The following is a 23,093-nucleotide window of genomic DNA, read 5'->3' on the forward strand; positions in this document are numbered from 1 at the left end:
AGGTGCTTGAGGTAAGTGCCACCTGGAGCCTGCACCCCGACCCCCTTCCATGCCCCAACCCTCTGCCCCAGCTCTGATCCCCCTCCCGCAGCTTGAACTCCTCATTTCTGGCCCCACCCCAGAGCCCACACCCCCAGCCGGAGCCCTCACCCTCTCCCGCACCCCAGGCCCCAATTTCATGAGCATTCAATTTCCATACCCAGGTGTGGCCCTCGGGCCAAAAAGGTTGCCCACCCCTGGTCAAGAGGCCTGCTTGATTATTTGCAGTTTAAATAAGGTTTTATCAGTAGGTGAGAGGTGGAAAATGTTGTTTGTGTGGAAATGTTTCTCCTTTGTAACAAACCTAATTCACATCTCTCTAATTGATTGTTGATGACAAAAGTCTAAAGTGAAACTTTTATTGTACAAGTTGAGATGCGGTAAGCAACTTAGTGGCAAAAATAAGCTTTTAAAATCTCTAGCCCTCTGTTAATGACCTAGGTAAGGGTATTTGTTTTTTAAAGAGAAATAAGCATAGATTACAGATAATTATGTATATTGTGAGACTCTTCCCAGTTTGTTTGACTGCATTTATAATGCGCTCATCCAATGAGTGCTAAGTTTGATGGCTCTTCTTTGGAGCCAGTCATCCAACTGTCTGCGAAGCGAGGTTGTGTTGACATGGCGTAACCACACAACCGTTTTGCTAATGCACATGCCAGAGCGTAAAGTGTGGTTAAGAGCTGTACAGAGAACATAAATATGAGCAGATATATTAGGGGTGGGGAAGTGAGTTTATGTGGGAATGAAGGTAAATGAACAGATGAGGCATTAGGGTATAATGACCAGGATGAAGGAAAAGGCAGAGGCTGAAGTCACAGAATGTAAACCCTAAAATAAAGATGTGGATTTAAGCTGACGAGCAGCTAGGAATGGGTGGCTGAGGGAAGAGAAAACTAATGACTTGATTAGCCCAGCTTTGAATTCTGTGGAATGACTGGAATCCATGATTCATGTCAGATCTAACTGACTTGACTCTTTTCCTGGCGTAGGTGCCCTGACAGCAGATGGGTGATATGAAAAATTATGATTATAACAGTTTCCCCAGTCAGCTTGGTATTTCCTGTACTGAAGCAGGTCGGGGAGACAGATCTGGGACTAGAGAAGTCGCATACTATTGAACCAATGAATTATTTTAGGTAAACTGATTCTACCAACCTTGGTTGTTGATCATTAACAATCCAGAGATGACCCCGCTGTTAATCTACAACAGGGTCCAGCAGATGCCAAACAACAGGCAGTCACAATGGCTGGTAAAGGAGACTGAAAATGTTCCAAACATTAGACTGGGATAGGAGGGAGGTGTGCTTTGGTGTCTACGGTTAGAAATTTATTTCCACATGTAGGCATCTAAATAGAAGCGATTTGATTTTTTTTTCCAGAGATGCTGAGCGCATGCAGCTTTCAATGACTTTAGCTGCAGCTGTAGGTGGTCAGCGCCTCTAAAAATGAGGCACTAATTTAAGTGCCGAACTCTAGAGGTCAAGTTAGAGAATTTTTGCACAGCCTTTTCCACCCCCGGTTACCCCGAAAGGTGTCAACGCACTGAAGTGGATCATCTAGACCAATAGTTATGCTGACTGCCCTTGTTCCCCTTCTGTCTGTTCATAGGTAGGGGACCACAAATTCAGCGCCCACCGGATCGTGCTAGCAGCTTCCATCCCTTACTTTCATGCCATGTTTACAAATGACATGATGGAATGCAAACAGGATGAGATTGTCATGCAAGGAATGGATCCAAGGTAACTCCCTGGGACAGCCAAGGGACCACAGCCAATATGGCTTGTCAGTGGTGTTTTTGCCTATATCTGCAGACAAATGCAAGTGTGTCGGTTTAGAAACATGCCTTAAAGGGTTAAGATAAATCACATTTTTAAATAAATTTATGTTGCTACTAGCATCTTAGATTGTTATTAAGTTGAAATAATCTAATAGAGCTGAATACAACTGACCCTTTTTCTGCTCTTCTCCACCCTGTTTAGTGCACTAGAGGCTCTGATCAACTTTGCTTACAACGGACACCTAGCAATTGATCAGCAGAATGTTCAGTCTTTGCTGATGGGGGCAAGTTTTCTTCAGCTGCAAAATATCAAAGACGCCTGCTGTACCTTTCTCAGAGAGAGGTAAGGGTACCCTGTGCCTTTGACTGGTCCCTTGGAACATGGGGTCATGGGTTCTGGTCTTGCTGTGGAACAGGGTGGTAGGATTGTGCTATTAGAGGACAAGATGCTAAACTGTGGTCCTTCCTTCCAGGTGCTTGTGGTGGGTTCAGGAAAAAGTTAAATATCCTTTGGTCCTTTAGGAGAAGGGTGGAGGACTCCGTATCTTCGTTCCATGTCTCAGTAGAACTGGTTGTCCAGCTGTGGGTGGTGGGGCAGGCTATGAGACCTTAGATGGCCATGAGTTACTCTCAGGAACAAAGGTAACACATCCCGATCACTCAGACTGAAAAATGGAAATGCTAAACTGACATATTTTACTGCACTCAGTGTGTCTGGAAATATGCCATACGTTCACCATTGGTAGTGTCAGGCAAACTTAGCTTTTATGTTTTACTATGCCGTGTTCTTCCACAGCTCCTCCATTCATTCCATGATATTGCACCAAACATACATAATAAATGCAACATCTCCACCAGTTTTTTTCATTCTACATGGACTTATCCTAAAATGCATGATTCAGAGAAGAAATGTACTTTGGCCCTGTTTCAGATGTTTCTGTGTGAACCCAGGGGTTCTCTACTATGTGTAAAACATCGATACTTAGCTCAGATAGTTAGTCAAATCATTACATACTTGGTTTTTCCTGGCAAAAAAATAAATTTTTGCACACTGGGCTCGGTACCAAACGGAGAGAACTGGATTGCACTGGTGAAGTGCTTTAGAGACTCAAATCCATTTTTAGGCAGCTAACTAAAAGTGGCCTGATTTTTTTCCCAAAGGTTCTGAGCTGCTGCAGCTCCACCTAAACTTAGTGGAAGCTGCTTATGCTGAGCACCTTTGAATGGCGGGCCACTCTTACTGAGCTCCTAAATATGAATTTAAGAGGTGTAGTTAAGGTTTTTATGTATAACGAGATACATTTGAAATTCAGTGGGCTCTGATCACATGGCCCAGGAATAGCCAGAACATGCATGTCTAGTTCCAGGTTTTACAGGAAGGATCTGATGACTGGGGGGTTTTCTACTTTGATTTTACTATGTGTTCCTGGGGATTTTCTGGGTGTTGGTGACCTCACAGCTTGCGAGGATGTAAAGTCCAAGGTTGTGTAAACCTTTCCTTGGCAGGCAATGGCTGCTCTTTCCCTCCACGGCAGTATCTAACTCTTTGTGTTGTAAAGTACTCTTGGTTCACTCCATTATTAAACGTGCCACAGTGTTGTTTTAAATGTTTGGATCTTTATGCCCTGTAAGAGCTTGGCATTGCCAGACCTTCAGGGTTCTGTCCCCATCCTCTCCGTGGTCATTGCTTGGATGCTCAGAATTGGTTATCTGAAGTTTGAAAGCAACTGTGAAGATTCCCTCTTCAAAGGATCAAATCCAAAAAGGCAACTTCCTTGTGGTGGATCTCCCCTTGACCCCTTCTGAAGACTGTGGAAACTTGCGCCTAGGGTTTATTTCCGTTCAGGCGTCAGGACTGAAAGGAGGAGGAAGAGCATAAAAGGAAGGTGCCCAAAATTTGACCTTTGGGCTAAAGGTAGTTTATGGAGTCTTTGAATGGTAACACACAACCAGTAAGCTCTTAAATGTGGAGGTGTGGTCCCTGGAAACGCCAAGCATGCACGGCTCCATCTTGATCAGAGCATTCTGTTTGTGCTGCTGTAGTGAATGGTCTTGGCTCAAACCGCTGAGTTTGCCCTGCTGTGGTACGGATGACTTTGTGGTCCCCAATTAGGCAAAGTCGAGGCATCTCTGTCAGAGTCTGATTCTGGGCATTGTAGGGCTAGTTTAATGGTGAGGCAAGAGTGGTACCAAATGTTTCCACAAACTGTTTTCATTTGGGTTAGAATAAGAGAAACAAACAATAGTATTCTGACATGCCTCATAGCTATATGACCCATAAATACTGTGAAACAACCAGAATGGTCATCTCTTGTTGAATAGAGATGCACAGATCTGGTGGCAGAGTTTCTCCTTTAGATGGGAGTTTCCAAATCTCCCATAGCGTGGACTTGATTTTCAGCATTTTTGCAAGTTTTTAGGAAACATCTGGGCCGAAAGCTCCTTGCATCGCACTGTTGTTTAGAGCAATACATTTTCAGTTCTTTTGTGCTGCTTTATGATGGCATGCAGCAGCACCTGTTCAGCTGGTCTGATCACTAGTTCATTTCTGCAAGGATTGTTCCTGCATTCTGATCTTTAATTGCTAACAGACATCCTCAATAAAGCTTTGTTGGCCAGGAAAATCAAGTGAGAAGAGGTGGCCAACATCTCACTTCAGTAATTAGCAAAAGTGTCTGGTGAAAACAAACAAGGTTTGTAAGTTTCTGAAGCACACCCTAATCTTTGCTGTTAAACCAACTGGTTTCATTCCTGGAATCTGAAGTCAGACTTATGCATGGAATAGACATTGTATAGACTCTTGCACTGCTACTCCTGCATGGCCCACCCGGGGAGAGTGCACATCACTCTCTAGGTCCAGTCAGTCCTTGGTACTTCAGAGAATGTCAGCAAGGGGGCTCATTGTTCGTATGGTGCAATTCCCCATCCTCTTAATTTCGCATGTGTCAGTCTTCATGACTGTGCATTCACTGGCCAGTTTAACCTGCGAACTGGTGTCTGTTGGAAGGGTGAGTTCTCTAATGTGACGCATCCATCAGTTTCACAAGGTTACGTTTTCCGTTGGTTCAGTTTCACATTCACTGCTTCTTTGGACTGCATTAAAAACATGTAAATCGCTAACCCCTCTATTAAAATAACATTATTTTGTATCTTCCCCCCCAAGGCTTCATCCTAAGAACTGCCTGGGTGTGCGTCAGTTTGCAGAAACCATGATGTGTGCCGTGCTCTACGAATCTGCCAATAGCTTCATCCACCAGCACTTTGTGGAGGTGTCCATGTCTGAAGAGTTCCTTGCTCTACCCTTCGAAGACGTGCTGGAACTGGTTTCAAGGGAAGAGCTCAACGTCAAGTCTGAGGAGCAGGTATGTGCACCAGCCGGTATATGGTATAGCAGAGGCAGCTTTTGCCACCAGAGGATTTGAAACCATTGGGGCAGTCGCACAGCAGATCTGGGGGAGAAGTTGAACTGGTCCATGCAATGATCAAAGCTGAGAAGATGGTCTTGTGGATGGTGGGTGTATGCCCTTTGCTAGAATAGTGGTGCTCCAACTCTTTCATTCTGTACTTGTAAGAATGGGGGCTTCTCCCAGCTTAGTTATCAGAACACTGTTCTGGGGAGCATCCGTTATTTGCCAAGCACGGCACTGAACTGTGCTGAAATGTTCATGGCAGAGACACCTTGACATCCTGAACTCTAGCGATTGTGCCTCTCGCTTTAATGAGTGACTTCAGTTCTGGTGAAAGGTGCCAAGATCTCTGCCCTGGAGGCAATCTCTAGAACTACAGAATAAACAGTGTTTCAGCCTTATTCTGGGGGGATTCCTTCGAGGATTGAGATTCTCTACAGCATTTTGTAATGAATCTTCCTCCTGAAATGGCCAATGAAATGGTCGGTCAGGGTGGTGGCTTACATAATATGGAGGCCTTTGTACAAGGAACTGGACTGAACCACACCAAGTCACTTCACACAGGCCACTGAATAACCGTCGCCAATTTGACCCGTAGCAGCAGCGATCCCAATTTGAAGTGGAGATCTGCAGCTGAAAGGCTCAGCATCCTGCTGCCAGTGCTCAAGCCATCGCATCCCTTGTGGTGGTGCTGGGGTCTTATTCCTAGAGAGAAATCAGACTTTAGAAAGTCCGGGTTGGAAAAAGAAGGCTCTGGTTAGAGTTATAAGCATCAGGTCTGAAACGTCTTATCTCCTTAGAACCTCTTGTTCAAATTTCAGGCTTGCTCAAATCAAGCCGCCTTCTTTTGAGGCAGGTAAACTTTAGCGCAGGCTTTGTATCTTTCATAGGATTTTAAAATGAGAGGTCCTCCCCGCTGCTTGAAGCAGTTATGATCCCAGGACTCTCCTTGTGAGGGGCGGACTCTGTCCCAATGTCCTTGGTGACCATTTCCCTTCTAACTGTTGTGCAGCAGGCTGGCTGCCACCCTCCACCTCCGAGATGGTTGCATTTTAGTGTGGTGCAGCATGCAGTTGGGTTGTACAGTAGAACCTCAAAGTTACGAACACCAGAGTTAGGAACTGACTGGTCAACCACACGCCTAATTTGGAACCAGAAGTGCACAGTCAGAGAGCAACAGAGACAAAAAAAGGAAATGCAGTACAGTACTGTGTTAGATGTAACCTACTAAAAATACAGGGAAAGTTTTTTTAAAGATTTGATAATGTAAGGAAATGGTTTCTGTGCTTGTTTCACTTAAATTAAGATGAATAAAGCAACATTTTTCTTTTGCATTGTAAAGTTTCAAGCTGTATTTAAAAGTCCAGTGTTCAGTTGTAAACTTTTGAAAGAACAACCATAACGTTTTGTTCAGCGTTATGAACAACCTCCAATCCCGGGGTGTTCGTAACGCTCAGGTTCTACTGTACAATGTTTTGGGGTCTTCTGGGGTGCAAGTTGCATTTAAAGATATGACTACCAGCTGATCTGTTGGAGAAATACTTTATGCTAGAAACCTCTAGAGAACGGAAGTGGGAGGTTCTGGCTTTGTCCAGTGTAAATGAAAGGCTTGGAAACTTTGGTTTGATATGTGTGGCTATCCAGATTTTCTCCATGACAACCCAATATTTAGCAAGTGTGCATGATGGTTAGTGGCCTGTTTCAGTGGCAAGGTTGCACCACAAGGTGGCAGCAATAACCACAAATGCCAGTAATCAGATGTTTACAAAGCAAAACTTTTTCTGGTACTCTTAGTTCAGTTCTTGGGAAAAGAGGGGCCGAACCGTGTAAACTTAAAGGCCTTAAAGGCACTAATTCTGTTCCACATCAGTAGTGTGGAGACCTCGGTTCAAATTCTTATCTGCTGCTGATCAGCCCAGCAGGATCTCTGGATGCAGTGGCAGCAGCCTGGTTAGACCAGTGAGACAGTGCCCCCTGAAATGGAAGTTCTCAGCTGCACGCCCAGAAGCTCAACACACTGGGGCTATTTCAGACAAATGGGTGGGGAATTGATTCCAAATCTGGGCCCTTATGAAGAGTGCCCTGTGTTATAACGGACCCCTCCAGTGGACTCAGGAATGGCGTTGATGGCCTCTGTGATTGAAAGGTGTATGCTAAGAATGGGGAAGGAATAATGTGGTGAGCTGGGTGTTAGCTGAGACACGCTGGGCTCCGAGTGGCAAAGTGTAACTATCTTTACTCTAGTTCAGGGGTAGGCAACCTATGGCACATGTGCGGAAGGTGGCACATGAGCTGATTTTCAGTGGCACTTACACTGCCCGGGTCCTGGCCACCGGTCCGGGGGGCTCTGCATTTTAATTTAATTTTAAATGAAGCTTCTTAAACATTTTAAAAACCTTATTTACTTTACATACAACAACAGTTTAGTTATATATTATAGACTTATAGAAAGAGACCTTCTAAAAACATTAAAATGTATTACCGGCACGCGAAATCTTAAATCAGAGTGAATAAATGAAGACTTGGCACACCACTTCTGAAAGGTTGCCGACCCCTGGGCTAGATTCCTTGAGTAACTTCTGTTTTCCTGATCACCTGTGCACCTTGGCGAGACGTTCCTTTTATTACAGTCCATCTGTTCAAGTTTATCTTCATGCCTCCTTTTGTGAGCTGCTTCAGGACAGAGAAAACAAAATCTCATGTCTCCCCTGGGTGCAGAGACCTAGCAAAGAAATGGCTCCTCTCTCTTCTGGCAGGTATTCGAAGCTGCGTTAGCCTGGGTACGGTACGACCGAGATCAGAGGGAACCCTGCTTACCTGAGCTCCTGTCCAAAATCCGACTGCCCCTTTGTCGACCTCAGTTCCTCACTGACCGTGTGCAACAAGATGACCTTGTCCGCTGCTGCCACAAATGCCGGTGAGCGCTTGTTGGCTGTTCAGGAGTTGTCCAGTGTGTGTGGGCCTCCCTGCTGATAGTGTGTTGGATTGGCTGTCTCAGAGACTGAAATCCTCTCTCCATGAAATGGGAACGCCACATGTAGCAGAAGAGCGATTCCCTCATGCTGCCCTGATGATGTGGCTAAATCATCATCTAGAAAGATTAGGTCTGTAGGGTAGAGAAGAGATCAGTTGACATAATTATTGGCAGCTTCAGCAGAGGGGCCAGTTTTAGGGTGACCAGATGAGATGAAGAAAATATTGGGACACATGGGGGTGGGGGTCCGCCGGCAGAGCAAAAAAAAAAAAAGCCGAGTCAATTGGACGGTGGTCCCAAGACCCACCAAACTATTGTTCTAACATTTGGTCTTAATTTCAGGGACCTGGTGGATGAAGCAAAAGACTATCACCTAATGCCAGAACGCCGGCCGCACCTCCCGGCATTCAAAACGCGTCCCCGGTGCTGCACGTCGATCGCAGGACTGATTTATGCTGTTGGAGGTCTTAATTCAGCAGGTACCTTGCATATCCACTTCCCACAACTACACAGTGATGTGTCTATTGAATCACGGCATCAGACTGTAAACTTCATTCTTCACCCATACAATGGTGAGCAGTCTCTCCTGCTCCTCTCTTTTTCTGCAGCCCTTTGTTGACACTCATGCCATCCAGCCGATAAAATGCTGAAGGGGGCTGTTGCCAGTCGTTGAATATTTATCACCCTAGGAATGCTGGATGGATTGCTCAGGGGTGTTGTTTCCCGTTTGTGTGAAATTGCACTGAACACAAACTTGTTGCATGCGTCTCTTTAAAATCATGGGGTCCAGGGTAAGTGTGGAGAACCCTGAAGGCAGTAATAGAAGAACATATTGGCAGGATTCATGCACTGCATTCAAGCATACAGCAGGTAAAATAATTGCAGTGCTCTTTGGTCTCTTTCAGAGAAGCAAAGCCTGTGTAGTAAAGGCTGTTTCCATTTCCATTATGAACCTTTCTGTTGTATCTTGACCATGAAAACGTGGCTCGTGCCACGCAAAGCTTCGTTGTGGGAACAAGAGCATGTGTTAGTTGTTCAGCTTCTCTTTGATTTAGGTACACATGGAGTCACTCCAAGGACAGTGCTCCCCATTATCCGAATAGCAGGGGGCACACAAGTTTCATTTGAATAATCAGGTGTTTGGATGATGGAGAGGACAGGAGCCTCTTCCTCGCAGTCCTGGCCAGGGATCTTTGCGCTGCCCTGCTCATTTGCTCCCATGACACTGGGGATGCAGAGGGCTCGCTGTGCTGCCGCAGAGCTATTGACACCCAATCCCTTCGGACACAAACGCCCCCGACCAAGACTCTGCCTCTCTAGGACCGCAGCCTTCCCTGAACCTTGTGCCTGCAGGGATCGGATGTCAGCGGCCCGGCGGCAGTGGAAGGAGCCCTCTGCAGTTCAGGTGTTACTACCCCACTCATTCCCTCCCATGACTGCCCGGCTGCAGAGGGTTCCCCGCACTGCCACAGGAGCCATTCAGCAGCAGGGCAGCCTCCCCTGCTGCCGGGGACTCGTCCTCCTCGCAGTCCTGGACGGGGGTCTCTGCTCTATTATCTGAGCCTCCCAGTTATCCAAATCCCTGCCTTGTTCCCCCAGCATGAGATCCAGGGGGGACAAGGAAGGGATTTGATAAAGCGGAGGTTCAGCAAGTAGGATTTCGGATAAACTGGACTCTACCGTAGTTCTTTAGGCCCACGGTCAACCTGCTTAAACCCAAGAAACTTACAATAGTTTTTAAAATGGGCTGCTGCATGGCATTTATCCTATTATCCAATGAACACGCACCTACTACAGGGCTGCCTCCTGAGGCCTGGATTCCCTACCCTAGAAAGATGAAGTCATAGAAGATCAGAGTTGGAAGGGACCTCAGGAGGTCATCTAGTCCAACCCCCTGCTCAAAGCAGGACCAATCCCCAGACAGATTTTTGCCCCAGATCCTTAAATGGCCCCCTCCAGGATTGAACTCACAACCCTGGGTTTAGCAGGCCAATGCAGGAATGTTGTTGCTGTGATTCCAGGGAGTTGACTGGCCCCTGCGATGTTAATTGTTAAGTCTCAAACCCGGCTACCTGCCCTGAGGGTCGTCCTGCCTGTGGTTTGATTGCAGGGGCTGGGCAGGGTGTCAGGAGTCTGCAAGGATTGTGGAGCCCAGTTTTACAGGAACTCCCTCCAATGTTGAGCAGTTCCCCATCGGGGGTTGGGTGGAGATGGGGCTGATGTGCTGATGGGGTATTCTTGCACCTGCTGACGTTTATGTAGGAATGTGGAGATGCAAGGGCTGAGGAGGCTGCACCAACCCGGAGACTCGAATAGGGACCGTTTACAAGCTCCACTACCATTCCATAGCCTGGGGGGCAGGATCCCTTCTCTACTGCCGCCTGCACAGGCCATCCCTACAGATACTCAAGGCACTGAGCCCAGGTTTTGCCCTTAACGCTCAGAGCGCAAACCCTGTATTCCCATTATCATTCTGTGCATGGATGAACAGATGGGAAAAGTCCATCGCTTTCTGCTTCTGCCCCTGTTCAGCAGAGACTAAAAAAAAAAAAAAAAAATCACTTTTTTTAATTTGAGTAGCAAATTTTTATGCAGGTGATTCACTGAACGTGGTAGAAGTCTTTGACCCCATTGCAAATCGCTGGGAGAAGTGCCAGCCGATGACGACGGCACGTAGCCGAGTGGGTGTGGCTGTGGTGAATGGACTCTTGTATGCCATTGGTGGATATGATGGCCAGTTAAGACTGAGTACAGTGGAAGTTTACAACCCAGAGATGGATTCTTGGTCCAAAGTGGGAAGCATGAACAGCAAACGAAGGTACGTGAGACATACACTCCATTCTGTGCAAAGAATTTGAGCGGGGAAGAGATGAAATGTTCACAATGGCAGGGAAAAAACCTAGTGCTGAAAATGGCTGAGGTGACCTGGGAGACCAGAGTTTGCAGTGCGATACAATAGGAGAAAGATCAATACCCATTTTGGGCTGCATGCACAAAGGAATGGAGCAGGAAGGGAATGGTTGCGCTTTGCATAGTTCTTGGAATGTTACATTCCGTTCTGGCTTCCTCTTTACCAAAATGACTCACTGGAGGGAGTTCAGAGAACATCAGTGTGAGTCTAGAGGGATTGATGTACGAGGAAAGATATGAAGAGCTACGTATGTATGGTGTGGTTACACAGTGACAGAACTCTGTTGGTGTAAGTGCTGGAGGGAGAATTATTTGTGGTGGCACAAAGAAAAATAAGATGAAATTGAGACAAGGATGACAGGCTGAATATCAGAAAGAATTGCTGGTAGATCTATAAGGATGTGGAATAGATTCCCAAAGGAAGTAGCAGAAGCCATGTTGCTTGGGACCTTTTTAAAACTAGACTGGATAAAGCAGTGGAAAATGTGTTGTAGGGAACGCTCATCCACTGGCAGGCAGGGTGATGGACACATGGGTCTTCTGTCTCTCTGGTGCACTCGTGCATCACTGAGCGTATAGACTCCTCCACTGGAAAGCTTTGCCAGTTCACACAATGCAGGGCTTGCAGTCCAGGCGTTGCAAAATGAGTCCTGAGTGATCTTATGGCTGAGCGGAAGAGCTGGTGGTTTATATGCTGAGCAAGGGGAAGTTGATGCAGTTCACACCAACCTAGGAATTATGTTGTGGTGGCACTGGGAAAGGCACACAGCGTTATGTGGCCAAGAATGTTGAAAACCCACCTATTAACTCTCCTGGCAGCACTGTCCCTCCTTCCGCAGCAGCCTGTGGCTCCATTTATCTCCTTCCAGATTTAAATGTGTTTGTGGCTTTCAGTGTTTTTACTCTGGTTTCTTTTTCCTGCTCCTTGGTCACTGAGTTCTTAAATTGCCCACTTCTGCTAGCTTTGCAGCACATTTTCCCCATAATCATTTGTGTGCCTTATTTTAATGTGGTTTCAAATGCTAATCGCTTGGGGAGAGCGTACTGCATGTATCTTGTTACTTGAAATTCTGTGTGTAACCCAGATGCTTGGTGGCATCAGTGCGATTCTGCTGGGATTGCGCTCGTTCAGGGTGGTTAGCTGCTCTGGTCAAGCAAATACAATTTAAAGTCTGTGTGCGCAGTCTGGGAGTTAAGCAGGTTGTGCCAAGTAAGCCCTGTTCAGACTGGTAGCTGGCCAAAGCCTTAGGTCTGGCTCCAGGAACAATCTTGAGTGTAAAGTCCTGAAACCATTTCCACGCCTATCATAATCTCTAGTAGGAAAACTCTGGTTTTGCATAGCTGTGAGATTCCTTCTATGGAGCTTTTCCCACAGTAAGACGACCGCTTTTCTTCCGTAGCTGACTTATTCTGCTCTTTGCACTAGGAACAAAGCGGCTGAGTTTGCTAATCCGCTAAACAACATTCTGGGCTGCAACCCTGCCACGTGTTGCTCACACTTCACTGGAGTGTGCATCATGAGAGTGTTGTCGTTTCATCCTCGCTAAAACTTGAGTCCTTTGAATGCAAGCAGAGTGGGTGTCCAGAAGAGGGTGTTTTACGCAGAGCAGAGTGTGCCTGAAGGATTGTATCCAAGAGCTTGGCTTTTGCAGTCCATCGTGGTTTTCTCATTGCATGATGAGTGCTGAGAGGAAGAGGGGGAGGGGGCTTGAAGAGGAGAAAATAAAGGTGAAGCTGCAGGTTTAATTTGAAGGTGGAATCCCATTGTCCCGTTCCTTAACGTGCATTGTGAGCCAAATGTTTAACCTGCCGAATACAGTGGAGGGCTGACCAACTTCATGGAGTTGACATTGGTACAGTAAAGCAGTTGCTGGCTATACAAGGGTTTTGTACTGAAGCCCATCGCCATCTTCCACACACAATCAACAGCAAGAGCAAAGTCCCTAGTGGACTTCATAGAGTCTATGGCACGTCTCCCTTTTCAGGGCCAAACATCTTCTTGGGGAAGGAGTTGGAAGGGGTGGGGGAACAAAAGGGGACATTTGTATTGGGACTTAATGTGGAAAGGTCTGTTACTGTGAAACCAGCTTTGGGGCCAGACACCGGTGATGGGATACTGAGCCTTTCCCTCCTAGGCTGGTTGGTTGATTCCATATTAGGTCAATAGTGACCAACGTGTGCTTGGTTGAGTTGACCATCTTAGACCGCTTCCTAGCTTGCTGAACCTCCGCCACCAGTCAGCTCCATGGGTGGCCACAGTTGATAGAGTTAAAAAGGAGCAAAGACTAAATGTCACGCTCCCTAGAGTTGATTCTTTCAGGGCAGGGTCGAGGCGCATTTGCAGAACGTTATCAACAATTTCTCTACATCTCTCAAGTTGTTTTCTAATTGGCTGCAGTTGACTTTATTCATGAACACCTCAGTGTTAGCCAGATGCTATGGTCACGCGGGCTATATAAATGTGTGGTTCAGTAGCTGTATCTATCGACCTGATTGTCAAACTCCCATTTCCATGTTAAGGTGTTTTATCCGCCAGCTGTCAGCCAAGATACGTTGAAAAAATGTGTTTTGTAATTCAACATGTATCGTTTGCCCAAAGCAATCTAACCTGGTGTTGTGCACTTCATTGCAGTGCAATGGGAACAGTAGTGCTGGATGGGCAGATCTATGTATGCGGTGGGTATGATGGAAACTCATCCCTCAACTCCGTGGAAACGTACTCACCAGAAACAGACAAGTAAGCTTCTAAACGTACCACTGCTTCTCCCACTGGGCTCTGCCCACATCCTGAAGCATAGAAGTAATAGCTGAGAGCACTGTTTTTAAAACCAATGAGCTACAATATGCTGGAAAACCTTTTATTTCCTGTATAGCACTATATTTGGCTTCAAACCATGCGCACTCGCTCGAGAGAAGTGAATGGAGTAAAATTTTGATACAGAGCTAAGGCCCTTTGTTTTCAGTTTTTACTGATATTTTCACCCCCTCTCATCCCCCCCCCCCCACATTTAGGTACATGGAAATACTGATTTGTCTTAAGAAAATTCAGTACGTTACATGAGAGAGATCTATTTGTTAATATCCAAATAGTTGAAGTGTAAATACAAGACTGTTAAAGTACGGTGACGTAGTCGAAGACACACGTGTACGTCCTGTTACCATCCAGTTCATGAAATAAACCACAGCATTACGTTATTTTTACTTTCAATACTCTTACTTTTCCCTATTGTTGCTTTTTTCCATCCTTCCGTTCCCCAATATTAACTCCAGTATTTACCCAGAAATCGGTGAAGTTAATTTATTGTGTTGATATTCACCCAATTATGAATCTTTGTAATAAACACTGATAAATTCTAGGGAATTTTTTGTTTATTTAAACAAAATAAAATCTGAGAACGAAGGGCCTTGTCCAGAGCTTATAGATGGTTGAGTGAAAAATACTAGAAACTGAGTATCTGAAAGGCTTCTGGGTCTTCTGAAACCTTGGTATAACCCATGGAGCAGCTCATGGAATGTGTTTTATGTGGAGCGACATGAGCTCTGCCTATGGAAGGAAGAGACTCTTGCACTTGTGCTGTTTGCTTCTCTTGGCAAGGTGGACGGTAGCGACTCCCATGAGTTCGAATCGCAGCGCGGCTGGAGTCACCGTGTTCGAAGGCAGGATCTATGTGTCTGGAGGACACGACGGTTTACAAATTTTCAGCAGTGTAAGTCTGAATCTCAGAGCCAGTTCTGCACCACGTTGATTTCTTGTAACTTTGTGCTGATGAAGTTGGACTAAGAGCACTGACCAGAGATCGGTAAAAGGGCAGGTGGGAAAGCTTACACAGCTCCCTAATCTAAGCATAGCTCCTTAGTCCTTATCTTTAACAGCACCTGTTGATCTAGTCCTGGATGGTTCCTGAGCAGGGACCGCTACCTGAGCCACCCAAATACCCGCTAGGGGCTAGCCTGAGACAGTGCAACTCCTGCTCTCTTGTGGCCTGAGCCGAGAAGTGAGACTGCTGCAGTAGTCGACTCGGTTCTCACCAGTTCTTCCCTCTTCGTTTAGTAAATCATTTTAGCCTCGTGTCTTTGGTCCTTCATGTTGAGAGGAGATATAGAATCATAGAATTCGAGATCAGAAGGGACCATTATGATCATCTAGTCTGACCTCCTGCAAGATGCAGGCCACATAAGCCGATCCACCCACTCCTTAAGCAAGCGACCCCTGCCCCATGCTTCGGAGGAAGGCGAAAAACCTCCAGGGCCACTGCCAATCTACCCTGGAGGAAAATTCCTTCCCGACCCCAAATATGGCGGTCAGCTGAACCCCGAGCATGCGGGCAAGACTCTCCAGCCATACCCTCTGGAAAAAGGCTAACAATATCCTATCATTGACCCATTGTACTAATTACCAGTGTGGCACTTAATTGACCTATTGACTAAGCCCGTTATCCTATCATACCATCTCCTCCATAAACTTATCTAGCTTAATCTTAAAGTCATGGAGGTCCTTCGCCCTCACTGTTTCCTTCGGTAGGCTGTTCCAGAATTGCACTCCTCTGATGGTTAGAAACCTTCGTCTAATTTCAAGCCTAAATTTCCTGACTGACAATTTATATCCGTTTGTCCTCGTGTCCACATTAGCACTGAGCTGAAATAATTCCTCTCCTTCCCTGGTGTTTATCCCTCTGATATATTTAAAGAGTGCAATCATATCTCCTCTTATCCTTCTTTTGGTTAAGGAAAACAAACCGAGCTCCTCAAGTCTCCTTTCATACGACAGGCTTTCCATTCCTCGGATCATTCTAGTAGCCCTTCTTTGTACCCGGTCCAGTTTGATTGCTCTCTTTAAATATATCAGAGGGATAAATACCAGGGAGGGAGAGGAATTATTTCAGCTCAGTACTAATGTGGACACGAGAACAAATGGATATAAATTGGCAGTCGGGAAGTTTAGGCTTGAAATTAGACGAAGGTTTCTAACCATCAGGGGAGTGAAATTCTGGAACAGCCTACCGAGGGAAACAGTGGGGGCGAAGGACCTCTCTGGCTTTAAGATTAAGCTTGATAAGTTTATGGAGGGAATGGTTTGATAGGATAACGTGATTTAGTCAATAGGTCAATTACGTGCGACCACTGGTAATTAGTACCGAGGGTCAATGTTGGGATATTGAAAGTCTTTTTCCTGAGTGTCTGGCTGGAGAGTCTTGCCCGCATGCTCGGGGTTCAGCTGATCGCCATATTTGGGGTCGGGAAGGAATTTTCCTCCAGGGTAGATTGGCAGTGGCCCTGGAGGTTTTTCGCCTTCCTCCGCAGCATGGGGCAGGGGTCGCTTGCTGGAGGATTATCTGCTACTTGAAGTCTTTAAATCAGGATTTGGGGACTTCAACAGCTGAGTCAAGGGAGAGAATTATTTCAGGAGTGGGTGGGTCAGCTTTTGTGGCCTGCAACTTGCGGGAGATCAGACTAGATGATCATAATGGTCCCTTCTGATCTTAAGTTCTATGATTCTATGATTCTAGCACCATTAAAACTTCCAGGTGGCCACGTTCGTTCTATCTGCTTTCTTTGCCTGTTTGTGGGATGTCGTTTCAGAAACTATTGTGACCCTTTAAACAAACTCAGAAGGCAGCGGGAGTTGACTGTGCAGGACAGAGCTACTGTTCTTAGTGTGATTCCAGTCTCAGTCCTAATTTATAGACTTCCTTATATTTTTTTTATTCAGAAAAGTCTGTTATGGGGGTTCTCTTCTGCCCTACTGGGCACAGAAGTGCGATTTGTTGTATCTGAATCAGTCTTGCCACCCATTAAGTGCTCTTGGAACATTAGCTTGTCAACTGGAGGTCCAGCCTTCAGACTGGGCTGTAATATTGACTATTACTGCCTTCCCTAGCAGACTAGGAAAAAATCCTATTGTCTGTCAGCCTGGGACACCCAAAAGCTGAATCTGGGCTAACATATCGGCCTGCCTGGACCACAACCTTGCCATATTCCTCCTTGAGCTCCACCAGTTAGGTCTATTGCTGCTGTTCAAGAAGAGAGGTGACTGACCATGCACTCCAGATCTACCACAGATACATTCTGACGACCTTATTTTCTTGTTGAAAAACCATTTTGAGATCCAAGTTTTCCTTGTACAAGTCTAGATAAAATTATTATAAGGTGGGAGTGCACAACTGGTTGAAAAACTATACTCAAAGAGTAATTATGAATGTTCACTGTCAGTCTGGGAGGACATATCTAGACAGCAGGGGTCTGTCCTGGGTCTGGTACTATTCCATATTTGTTTTATGACTTGGATAATGGAGTAGGAAGCATGCTTATAAAATTTGCCGATGGCACCAAGCTGGGAGGGAGTGCAAGCACTTTGGAGGACAAGATTAGAATTCAAAATCACCTTAATAAACTGGTAAATTGTCTGAAAACAACACGATGTAGCTCAGTAAAGACAAGTGCAAAGTAATATACTTAGGAAGGAAAAATCAAATGCACTATTACAAAATGGGGACTAACTGGCTAGGCAGTTGTAGTGCAGAAAAGGAGCTGGGGGCTATAGGGGATTACAAATTGAATAGGAGCCAACAATGTGACCGAGTTGCAAAAAAGGCAAATATGATTCTGGACAGCATTAATAGAAGTGTCGTATATAAGACACCGGAAGTGATTTTCCCAGTCTAATCAGTGCTGGTGAGGCCTCAGTTGGAGTATTGTCCAGTTTTAGGCACCACACTTTAAGAAAGATGTGGACAAATGAGAGAGTCCAGAGGAGAGCAACAAAACTGATAAAAGGTTTCAAAAACCTGATGTAAGGTTATGAGGAAAGATTAAATAACACTGGGCATGTTTCTTCTTGTGAAAAGGAGACTGTGTGTGTGTTGGGGGGGAGGGTCTTCTCATAAGTCCTCAGATACGTTAAGGGCCATTATAAAGAGGACGGTAATCAATTGTCCTGCTTTTGGTGAACATGGAGAACAAGAAGTAATGGGCTTAATCTGCGGCAAGGAAGATTTAGGTTACATATTAGGAAAACTTTCCAACTATAAGGATACTTAGGCACTGGAATAGAGTCCCATCCCTATCATTGGAGTTTTTTAAGAAAGAGGTTAGGCAAACACCTGTCAGGGATGGTCTAGGTTTACTCGGTCCTGCCTCTAGCATGTCGAGGTTGGATTTGATTTCCTGTTCCAGCTCTATGATTCTATGCCTCTACAAGCCATGCGAAAGGTTAGCAAGAATGGCTGAAAGCTGAAGCCAGACAAGTTCACATTAGAAATTAGACATGCTATTTTAAAACTGAGGGTGATTAACCATTGGTGCCACCTACTGAGGGAGGTGGTGGAATCACCACCACCATATCTCCAAACAAAGACTGGCTGCCTTTCTGGAAGATGCTTTAGCCAAGTGCAAGTTATTGGGCTTTATACAGGTATAACTGGGTATAATTTAGTGGCCTGTGTTAAACAGGGGACCAGACTAGATGAATTGATGGTCCCTTTCTGCCTTAAACTCTAAATCTATGAAGTCATGATAAAAATTTCCTATTCTGCCTGTAATTATCTTAGTGACATATACTTACCTGGGCTCAAGGGCAGGTATCATTTCTTGTCCGTATGCAACGCACAATGCAGGGGTACTAATGCCAGAACCTACTCAATGTGTCGACACTCTCTTAACTGCAGGTGGAGTACTACAACCATCACACAGCCACGTGGCACCCCGTCGCAAGCATGCTAAACAAGCGTTGTCGGCATGGAGCCGCCTCCCTGGGCAGCAAGATGTTCGTCTGTGGCGGCTACGATGGGTCTGGCTTCCTCAGCATCGCTGAGGTGTACAGCTCCATGGCAGATCAGTGGTACCTGATCGTCCCGATGAACACCCGACGGAGCCGCGTCTCCCTGGTAGCCAACTGTGGCCGCCTGTATTGTGTGGGTGGCTATGACGGACAGTCCAACCTGAGCTCAGTGGAGATGTACGACCCAGAAACCAACCGCTGGACGTTCATGGCCCCTATGGTGTGTCATGAAGGAGGGGTTGGTGTGGGGTGCATACCGCTTCTCACCATCTGAGAAGGAAGCATTGGTGGCCGTCTTCAAGCAACAATCCCTGGAGAGGTTTAGTGAGGGTTTTATGATGTGATATATCAAGAGGTACATTAAGTGCTCAAGTGTCATTCGTGAACACAAACGGTTCAAAAGAAAGTCGCCTGGTGATTTTTTGGGTTGAGGCTCCACAACAGATGAATAATTCACCGTTCAGATCATGCGCGTGTAACCTACTCCCTTCCCTTCCCCCACACTTTGGTCATTATATGGATCTAAGGCTAGGCAGATGCTTCCTTCTTCTAGCCTTTGCTTCAGGTACTGCATTGATCCAGATGTGGTCTACTTCTGGTTATGCTGTTGGGAAGCAGTGGGGGAGTCTGTATGTTGGTTTGACCCTGTATAAATTAATATTGGCCAGATCAGTGGGAGTGAGTATGTATGCAGTATGTTCAGGGCAAAAGACCCTAATGCCACAATTCAGTTTATTATTAACTGCAGGAGCTTGAATATTGCAAACAGTCCTGTTCATTCTGTTCGTTCCGAGGCACGCTGGATTTTACCCACGCTTACAAAACACAGGAGGGGCTTTCTCACCAATATTGGTTCTTAGAAGCCCATGAGTGGGGTAATCCTTGGAGATGTGTAGCTTCCTTAATTTCGGAGGATCTATCCCTATGACCAGCGTGTTTCATTTACGTCTTTTGAATGTAATTTACTTTATTCTGCTGGATCAGGAAAATTGGATGTAACCATTGAGAGGATGACAAATGTTTTCCCCTTTCAAATTCTCCAAAAAAATAGATTTAAACATCTAACAGTACTAAAAGACTGCTGAGAAAAAAATTGAATATAAATGACACTAGCAGCAAATTATATTTAAATAGGAAAATTGCCAAAATGTTAATTATACAGATATCTTTTTTTTAAATTAAATCTGTTTTAAAGCTTTTTTCCTTTCACAAAACGTAGGCATTGGTTTCCAAGATATATATTAGAAACAGCTCGATTGCAGTATGGTCAACATCTGTCCTTTTGATCTTTTGCGCAAAGATGAAAATGTAGCACCTCACATGTGCTTTGTTTTGGAAGGTTCTTGCTGTGCATTCAGATGTTTTTGATTTCACAAAAATGTTGTGTGGGTTTTGAAATACGCACTTGGCCCGCTGTGTTCTGAGCTCTTACGTCTATTGTTGGTCTGTTTGACAGCTGTCATTCACTTAAGAAAGCTCAAATACAGACTGTGCCTTCACAGAGAAATAATGCATAGGTACAGACAATAAGGCTTTGTGCAAGGGACATAACTTGGGCCCCAGGAAAATCGCACATGCACAAACTTTCAGCACAGCCGAAGGTTTTGTTAAATCAGTGTCTAGCTTTTTCTGTTTAGCTACACTGGAAAGATCTTTACAGCACGCTTGGTTGATGCTCTGTTAACCTAGCCATGCAGCCATTTTTTTCCAGCCAAACAATGACCATTGCAAAAGTGTGAAATTGTGAACATCCTTCACTTAAAGGAGAGATGAATGTGAAAGACTATTAGCGACCAAGCAGTCAGTCCGGTTTTTCCCCAGGAGTCCGTGCCCATATATTCCCCACTATTGTTTTCCTATCATGCAGCCCTATACTGGCAGAAGATAAGGCGTTCTCTACCCCTTCTTCCTTGGTTCTTTGCCTTTTTAATATCCCTGTCTCTCCTCTTCTGTAACGATTGCAAATGGAAGGACACATGGATCCTTGTGTTCTTACTGCAGCTGCGGTGGCACGTACCACCTGACGAAGATGCTTTGGAGTCTCCGCGCCTGCACCTGTGCCCTGGAGACGTGTCAGATGCCTTTATGTTGCCTGTTAACCTTTGTAGACCTGAAGAGTGGATGGCTGGGTCCAAGTCTGAGTGTTGTCCTACATTGCTGCCTGTGTAGCTACTTCAGGCACCGAGATCTGGCTTTACAATGATTTTTTTTTTTAAATGCCTCAAGGTTACAAACTTTGCCACTTTTTTGGAAGCAGATCATCCCACTATTATTTGATTGAGGTCAATGTGAGTGGCCAGCACATGGTATGGTTGTGGACAAGTCGTCAGAGTTCTCTCACGTCTGAGAGGGGGACAATTCTTTGAAACCTTTTGTGCTAAATCAAGAAGCAACAACATTTTCAAAATCCAAGTAGGTCTATGAGCGCTTTAGTCAGTCCAGGCGTGAAGCCAGCCCTCTGCGTTAACTTCCGTCACAGAGGGGTTGCAGTAACGCATGACACTGACAGCCTGTGTGGTATGCAATATCTAGACGCAACAGGACGAGGGAAGGACAGCATGGCCTAGGAGAGACGCCTTTGAACTCGGGGATAATATTATAAAATGATGTGAAATGTATTTATTAGCTCTTCGGTATTTCACTTGCATGAATATGGTCTGTCATTAATCTAGGGCTTCCTTCTCAGCCTCCTTCCTCCTGTATGCTCCGTTAGTGAAGCCCTGGTCTGTGAGAGTGCCAACACAGGCTTCTGATGGGGCGAGCAGCTGGGAAGGGAAGGACGCTGTATTCAAACACTAAGCTCTTCCGTTGACGCAAAGGGACACGGGGAAATGATAAATACAAGTCCATTCCTTTTTGTGTTCAAACCTTCCTCTGCAAGGGCCAGATCCTGTGAGACCTGGAGCACCCTAATTTTGGTCACTCAGTGGGAGCTGAGCATGCTCTGCATCTCTTCAAACAGGATCCTGAGTCTGAATTTCTGCGCGTCGTCGTGGGGTTTTTGTTGTTTTTTTTTGTTCATATGAAAAACCTCAATGCTGCTTGGATTTTTTTTTCTTTGGGTGTGGATGTGGATGTCTCTGTTTTCAGGTACCATGTATATTGTAGATGTATAATATGAGCATGTGTGGTTCTAAATGTGGGTGGTTTGTCTAGGGATCAATATCTACTTCCTGTTTGTATACATTTACCAACCAATGGATCATGCTTGAGGATAAACATTCGTTTGGCATTTCTATGCTGCTAAGACTTTTTTTTTAAAACATTGGCATCAAGGCTAAGGTGGTTTTCGGGCCATGAACTGAAAGATGGTAGAAAAATAAAATTGTTGTTTGCCACTAGCTGCAAGGCTTTTAAACTGTGTATCTTGGGGAAGGCGTGAGTGTGTGTGGCTGGGGGAGGGGGGATTTTCGGTTTATTTGCGTTTGAAAGTAAAGTGTGTGGCAAGGAAGGAATCAGCAATTTCTTTCAGTCCCATTCATCTTCCCAACTTGTGTTTTCCACTCTCAGCCAAGCCTCACTATCAGGGGTCTGAGTGTGCAGATTTCTTTAGGGGCCCATGGACCCTGTCTATTAATACCGGAGGTTCTGTGTCTGTCTTAGCAGGGACGTTGCATTGACACAGCAAGGCTCAGCAGCTGTCGAGTCATTTGGTGCCCACTTCCATAGAGCAACCGTGGTGATCGTCATGGGGTTGCTCTCCTAGGGGAGAGGATCGTTTGCCCCCTGCCTATATATTAATCCATCATCCCAATTTTTTCCCCTCAGCGAGAATGTATTTGCATCACTGAGTATGTAAATATCCTGCAGGCCCATCAAAAGTTACCCAAGGGGATTGGAGAAGGAGAACTCCTTCAAAACTGCATTTACCCTTGTGACTCTTTTTCTTTGAGTAAGGATGAACTTCACTGCCACCCTATATACAGAATGATTGGTAGGTGCAGTTCTAGAGTTCCACTGGACCTACTTGGGGTAGATCTGCTTGTACCATAATGAGTAAATGAATGTGCCTTGTCAGGAATGAATTAGCTATACCGAACAAGGGAGTCCTAGAGGAATTAGACTCCTTGTGTTTTGGCTAATCTCGAATCACTTTGGGATAGTTCTCATACTTTCTCAAACCATCTCCGTTAGCCTTGCCTTGAGTGCCTCGCATAATGGTCATTCCATGAGTTCACTTGGCAGGGAGATTGGCATGCCAATGAT

At 45.4% G+C, this 23,093-nt stretch overlaps 1 protein-coding gene across 2 annotated transcripts in view; it reads left to right on the plus strand.

Moving 5' to 3' along the window:
• KLHL18 (kelch like family member 18) overlaps nucleotides 1–22,228 on the plus strand; it is a 42,487-nt gene extending 20,259 nt beyond the window's left edge. Inside the window, exons 2-10 of one of the 2 annotated variants that reach the window (XM_045007400.1) lie at nucleotides 1,651–1,781; nucleotides 2,022–2,162; nucleotides 4,983–5,181; nucleotides 7,983–8,143; nucleotides 8,543–8,679; nucleotides 10,781–11,018; nucleotides 13,743–13,847; nucleotides 14,706–14,817; nucleotides 18,775–22,228. In XM_045007400.1, coding sequence (XP_044863335.1) covers nucleotides 1,651–1,781; nucleotides 2,022–2,162; nucleotides 4,983–5,181; nucleotides 7,983–8,143; nucleotides 8,543–8,679; nucleotides 10,781–11,018; nucleotides 13,743–13,847; nucleotides 14,706–14,817; nucleotides 18,775–19,161 — 1,611 coding nt within the window. In that variant the 3' untranslated portion in view covers nucleotides 19,162–22,228. The remainder of the gene's footprint in view (nucleotides 1–1,650; nucleotides 1,782–2,021; nucleotides 2,163–4,982; nucleotides 5,182–7,982; nucleotides 8,144–8,542; nucleotides 8,680–10,780; nucleotides 11,019–13,742; nucleotides 13,848–14,705; nucleotides 14,818–18,774) is intronic. The other variant, XM_045007401.1, reaches the window with a different exon arrangement.
• Nucleotides 22,229–23,093: the final 865 nt, after the last annotated feature.

Source organism: Mauremys mutica, chromosome 2 (genome assembly GCF_020497125.1).
Source record: "Mauremys mutica isolate MM-2020 ecotype Southern chromosome 2, ASM2049712v1, whole genome shotgun sequence".
In the NCBI taxonomy this organism is placed as follows: domain Eukaryota; kingdom Metazoa; phylum Chordata; order Testudines; family Geoemydidae; genus Mauremys; species Mauremys mutica.